A 6,635-nucleotide genomic window follows, 5' to 3' on the forward strand; every position below is an offset into this window, starting at 1 on the left:
TCCTGGCTCCTCTATTATACAGGTGTGAATGCATCACACTGTTCTGTATATTAAAATGAGGAAATGCACATACCTGCAGATTGTCAAGCTTGTATCTCTTTGTAAAAGCTTTCACGGTCTTTACCTCCACATCCCTCTCAAACCTGAAACGGCACCATTATATCCGAAGAACCACAATTACATTTTTATGTTAATAGTGTGGTTATTATCACTGCCTAAAGTTTTAAGTACCTAGCGAGCTGCCACTTTCCCCCCATAGATTTGCTATCTGCTAATTGGACTATATTGCAATGTTTTATATTGCAGCCATGCCTCTTCCAGACACAATGTACTGTGCCCAGCAAATCAACATGCCTCCCCAGCTGCCGGACATCCTCAAAAACTTCACCAAGGCAGCCATCCGCACACAGCCCAAGGACCTGCTGCTGTGGTCTGCAGCGTAAGATTTAATGTGTGTCAGTGGTGGTTTGGTAGAGGGTTAGATGTGATTTATTTCCATCTTGATATCTCGAACACCATAAACAGTGTCTCCAGGCAGCATCACAGGCCCCCCTTTTCACCTATGCTGCTCTCATCTTTGCATGTATTGGCTGTAATTGAACCTCAGGGGGCTTCCGTGTCACTGCGGCGGTTAAACTATCTGACTTTCTCCAACTAACATAAAAAAAACAGAAGTACTAAATGGAATTTATATATAAAACGTCTGTTTGTTTTTTCTTCCCCTAAGGACAGTCATATCATCTGTTATTTTATTCGCCAATGTGGCTTGGCAGTGTTTACAGCAAAAGACAGTGAAAAGAGCCATATGGTGAAACAAAAACAAATGAAATGTCTCCTGGGTTACAAGATGTTTGTATGCTATCAAAGCAACACCAGGCTCTGTCGCTTCTCCGAGATAATCAAAGTCAAGCTGCCTCGAAATTCACTGCAAAACTATTATTTAGAGTTATTTAAACTGTGAGGTAAGATGAGCCAGTTTGCCCTTTAGTACAATGGGAATAAAACTGAAACACATGATTTTAAACTGATAATCCTCTTGAGAACTCATTCTAATGCCAATTTATGCATATTTTCACATAGTCTGCTTTTATCACTTTATTTGATTGGCATGGTTAGGAACCAGGGGAGATGAGTGGCAAGCAGGGTAAAGCTAAGCATACGTTTATTAATATATATGTGTGTGTGTGTCCTCTCAGATACTTCCATGCGCTGTCTGAAGGAAAGCCTCTGCCTGTGAAGGATAGACTGGAGATTAATGCCTCACATAAGACAGACACTGGGCTCACTCCTGGTCTACTCAAGACTCTCCACAAACAGGTGCTTCCTCTACAGCAGGACCACACCTGAAATAAATGATCACATAATCTTCATATTGTCGCTGTTGGAAGAAACACAATGTATTTTCCAGTTTGTTCTACTGTTTTGAAGCTGAATGTCCTGTTGAGGTTACATTTTTACTTCTTTCTTTTTTTTGGTGCATCTGCGTATTGCAGTGATGCTGTTTCCCCCATGTGCATGATTATATAGTTTAATGTTACCGTGAACCTATTTCACCTCACCTGGGGCATCTACTGGGATCTTAAGTGTGGTGGGTTCATTAAAATAACTTGATAGTTCATATTTCCTTAAAGGCCAACACTTAAGCAGCAGTCTTCACCTTGTCAGGTTGTTTTTCTGTCTTTATGGCAGCAATATTAGTATAACAGAGTTATTCATTTATTAAAACTGTTTAATTTACACAGTTTGAAAAAAGAAAAGTCTGCTAAGTTTATGGCCACAAATCGACCACGAATACAAAATTGTATTGTCTGTGGACATTATAGTAACACAGCGGTAATGAACTCCTCCTATGCCCTTATATCCTTGCTGTGTCCTAATTACATACATGAAAGTCCACCATCAGTAAAGGCAATCCTGCTTGATAGACAAAGGCTGTCTGATTCCTCGTTCAATAATGCAGTTTATTTCAACAAATAGTGCTGAATAATAACTCGTGATTCATCTGGTAAACTAGATAACCTCATTTATTTTCTCCCCCCACCACCACCACCACCTGCCACTCCCTCCACCCACTCCTAGCTGACCCCGTGTGAGACATGCAGCAAGGAGGACCTGCAGAAGAAATGGAAGGGTCTGTGTCTACCCGAGGATCAGCTGGAAGACCTGCTGGTGCTGGGCAGTTTTGACTCTGACATCGACTGGATGGAGTTTTTCGCGCTGGGCTGCGGTGCTCTGGGAGGGGTAAGATGTTATATAAGGCCAGATATAGATGCTAACACCACTTTATACCACTTCCTTTGAGCCTTAAAACCCACTGTGAGGCCAAGCACAGCTGGAGACCCTAAAAGATTATTTTTTCTTTCTTTTTTTGGTTCATCTCACAGTCCAGTCTTCTAGTGTTTAGACTAGATCCAGACATCTGTGATCCAGACTTCAAGGCCCATCAAGGTCCCCAGGCTCCCCAGATAAATCATCCTCTGACTACTTGAATCTTCGCAATGCTTTTAAGTAAATGATTTTGTTTCAAAGTAGCAGATAGAGCAGAGACAAAGAGAATACGTTGACGCACAGACAACTTGGCAGATGACGACTTTGCAGCTCAGCACTAACAACACAGTGTGCCCAGTGTCAGTAGTTTTGGAAAGGATGCTGCTGTGTGTGAGACTGTTGAACACTTTAACCACATGAGGGCAGCCATGTTCTACATGTTATTTTTTGTATTTTTGCAGCGTGTGCTTGTGATGCTCAAACGGGACGTGGTCGTCCTTGAATGCTGAGGGTGTGTTTTTGTAGCTTTGTGTGCCTATTGTCTGCTTCTCTGTGTTTCTGCAAAAAATGTTCTCAGACCCTCTTGAGTTCCCTTACTTTTGCCTGTGAGATCCTGACGGAGGACGGCGAGGGCGGTGCCGCGAGGATCCCGTTCACCACCTTTGTCAAACTCTACACCTACCTGGCTCACCTGGACGATGACATGACGAAGGACCACATCGATAAGTTCCTGAGCAGCCTGCAGGCACAAGTGTAGGTGCTGCGTGGGTGTTGTGTTGGTGTGCATGACAACTACTCTCACCTTCATAGCTGTCAATATGCTTAGAGGAAGGAAGCCTTCCTCGCTACATCGACATGCAATAAGCAGGGTGGATGTGGGCGGTGGAAAATTAGACTAGTTCATATGCATCACCGATAGAGATGCTACCTACTTGTCTTTTGTCAAACCGCATATTTGTCTCATTTGAATCAGTTCTCCTTGGATTCAGCTCCAGTCAAATCTCATGCTGTCTATGAAGATGGTCAGTCATAAGATAGATACAAGTAATAACTTGTAAGGTATGCTGCCAATATGTTTTCTGCAGTGATTACTTTGGACTTGCCCAACATTTCGGCCTGTGTGTGTGTGTGTCGGTAGGCTAAGACACACAGAGCGTTTGAGAGCTTAGCCAGATCGCTCGGACTCAGATGACGCCGTGAGATTGTAATATTCACTCTTGTGAAAATCCTTATGCTGCTGAGTAGAGCTGTTGCACTGATAAGACTGGTTTCTCTGCCCGACAGCGACAAGCAGAGCGGCATGATTCAGGTTTCCAACTTCAACATCAGGAGGAAGTGAGGGAAGAAGAGACAGAAAGCAATGGACGGACAGGAAGGAAGAGATAGAAACAACAAAACAACAGTGTTCAATTAATAAATGGGCAAGCTTATGCTCCTTCAAGCACAGCTGTTGTTTCATTACCTAGAAATTGGCCCCATTAATTGTTAGCGTCAGACACAGTGGATTATTATTCGTCATTGTCCAACAGAAAAAAGCTGCTATTTTGAGTCAGGTTGAAATCCTTTAATGAGCAGCAAGAGAGGCACAAAGCTGCCTTGTACAAACTGTCAGGTGGAGTGTGTGTGTATGCTTTTTACTGCCTGTTCCCTTACGTCTGGGTTAGCCAAAGTTAATTTATCATACACACAACCGATCAGCTGGCAGCCTCACCGCATTTGGCCTCTGTGCTGGCGTATTAATTTCACCAAGCAGACGAAAAAGAGGAGAGGTATGGAGATAAGCTCTGAGGGCACAAGAGCGTGATTTTCAATGCGTGTTAGAGATCTAAACCCCCCGTGTTTAGTTCACTGCTCCCTGCAATATTGGAAATGGGCAAATTCAAGTGCACACAGGGCCAAGGAATCTCTGAGGCGCACATAGAAATATCATGACCTTTATATATTATATATATATTTTCGACATATGGCTTTTTATGATTTATTTAAAAAGCAATTGACTATGGGTGTTTTCAACATAATATACTATGACTTGTTTGGACATACTATACTATAACGTTTTTGTGACATTTAAAAAAATACTTTAATATGACTTTTTTCTATACTAGCCTGTTTATGACATTTTTAAACGTACTTTTCTGTGACTTTTTTCGACATTTGTAACTATGACTTCTTTTAACGTTTAAACGTACTTCCCTATGACTTCTTTCGACTTGCTATACGATGACTATATTTGACATACTATACTATTACTTTTTTGTGACATTTAACAAAATACTTTATGACTTTTTCTAACGTAATATTCTGACTTTTTATCACATTTTTTTGTCATTCTTTACTATATTATACTATACTGTGACCTTTCTTTACATACTAAACTATTCATTTTTATGACTTTTTTCGACTTACTATACTCTGACTATAAAATACTATATACTATGACTTACTTTACTATATACTACATACTGTGACTTTTTTTGACATATTATACTATGACTTTTTTCAACATACTAAACGATGAAATCGTATGACTTTTTTTTTACATACTTTTTTTCATGTACAATACTATGACTTTTTTGAGTTAAAAAAAAAATACTTAATGTCTTTTTTCGACATACTACACTGTGACGTTTTTTGACATACTATACTATGGCTTTTAATGATTTTTCTACTACTCTATGAATCCTTTTTGGAAATATAATAATACTATATACTATGAGCTTTAAAATTGGAAAACAGGATGTTAGACAGAAACATCTAATGTGTATTACACCTGGGATTTGAACCGATGCAGGTTAAGAATCAAAGTTATTTTCACAACATTATATACCATAACTTTTTAAAATGTACTTTACAAAACATTTTTTTCGACATGCAATTGTTTGACTTTATCCGACATACTACACTCTGACGTATTACTTTTTAATTAACTTAGTTAAACATACTTTAATGTCACATTTTTCGACATACTAAACTATAACTTTTTGTGACTTTTTCAACATACTATAGAAAACATTTTTTCGACATTCTGACTATGACGTTTTTATGACTTTCTTCGACATACTAAACTCTGAATTCTTATGACTTATTTCGACATTCTATACACTTTACTGTGACTTTTTTGACATTTGTATGGCTTACTATACTATGCCTTTTTTATTATACTTTAATGAATACAATACGAGGACTTTTTATGGCATACTATACTATGACTATTTGATGACCATTTTCATGACCATACAGCACAGCTTCCACAACTGTGTGCTCCATTGTTTTAACTTGAATTATGATGTCATTACAAAGATGTCTGTTGCTTATCAATCTCTGCTCCAGGGTGGACCTTGTTGCACAACCCTTATTCTTTCCTCAAGTGTTGCTCATAACATCACATCTCCAGAGACCTGATGAATGTAGCAGAGCAGTGTGAAAGAGCCAGAAGAAGAGAGAGTGGACACGGAGGCTCCATTTTAGCATTGCTCTCGTTAGCTGTTGTGTAACAGGTTTCAGGGTAAGAATGAGGGAAAACATGATTCATGCTGTATTCTGAAGTTGCAAAACACAGATGTTTCATCACTCAGTTCTACCACTGTATTCAGAACAGCTGTACTCACTTTTCTTCACACCATTTACGAGGCAATTGGGTTGTATTATACGGATTGTACTGTTCAAAGGTATTTCATAGATGTCTAACAACATGCTTTGTTTTAGGGAGCTCCAATGTGGGATGATAAAACCTCTGGACTTCAGCCATTGGGAGGATATGGACTCAACTCCTTCTTATCTTTCAAACGTCACCAGAGAAACATCGAGAGCTGATTAAGAACGACGAAAGACAGAAATGATCAAGCTTTATGTGTAACATTGAAAGCTGAACCGAATCCTAAAGGATCGTTCGGTGGGTGCAGGATGCAGCATGTGTAAGTGAAAAGAATATACAATCACTTTGTATTTCAAGAGAGAAGTTGGAGGAGTTTTCCACTGATTTCTACACATTCTGGGATTTCAGTATCCTGCGGCCTTTAGAGGGCTGACATCTTAAGACACCTCTGAAGTGGCTTAATTTCACGGCTTCACCATTACAATGATATGTGTGTGTGTGTGTGTGTGTTAGGGGTCTTATTTGCTTAACAGTATAGATTTGATTCTATGTCATGTTTTTTGTGTATTTATTAGTAATACTGATTTCCCTATAGGGTCTAACAGCATTTGTGGAATATGATAACAATACATGAAGTTCATTTGTCCAGGCTGTATTCAGGAGTTGTTCTTACACACATGAACACACTTCACAAAAATAATCTAATTAAGGGTCATTTGTGGCTGATTAAAATGAGTAAATTACCCCTTGTGGACTATTAAATTTCTTCAAC

At 39.3% G+C, this 6,635-nt stretch overlaps 1 protein-coding gene across 1 annotated transcript; it reads left to right on the top strand.

Annotated features, from left to right (window-relative positions):
* Window positions 1–308: 308 nt before the first annotated feature.
* On the top strand, window positions 309–3,607 carry ropn1l (rhophilin associated tail protein 1-like; the record flags this gene model as incomplete). The annotated part of the gene is made up of 5 exons (XM_079181617.1): window positions 309–439; window positions 1,197–1,317; window positions 2,080–2,241; window positions 2,846–3,021; window positions 3,553–3,607. The coding sequence occupies 5 exons, from the start codon at window positions 309–311 to the stop codon at window positions 3,605–3,607; spliced, it is 645 nt and encodes a 214-aa protein (XP_079037743.1).
* Between the last annotated feature and the right edge of the window lie 3,028 nt (window positions 3,608–6,635).

This window comes from Pholis gunnellus (assembly GCF_910591455.1).
Source record: "Pholis gunnellus genome assembly, chromosome: 20".
Taxonomy (NCBI): Eukaryota; Metazoa; Chordata; class Actinopteri; order Perciformes; family Pholidae; genus Pholis; species Pholis gunnellus.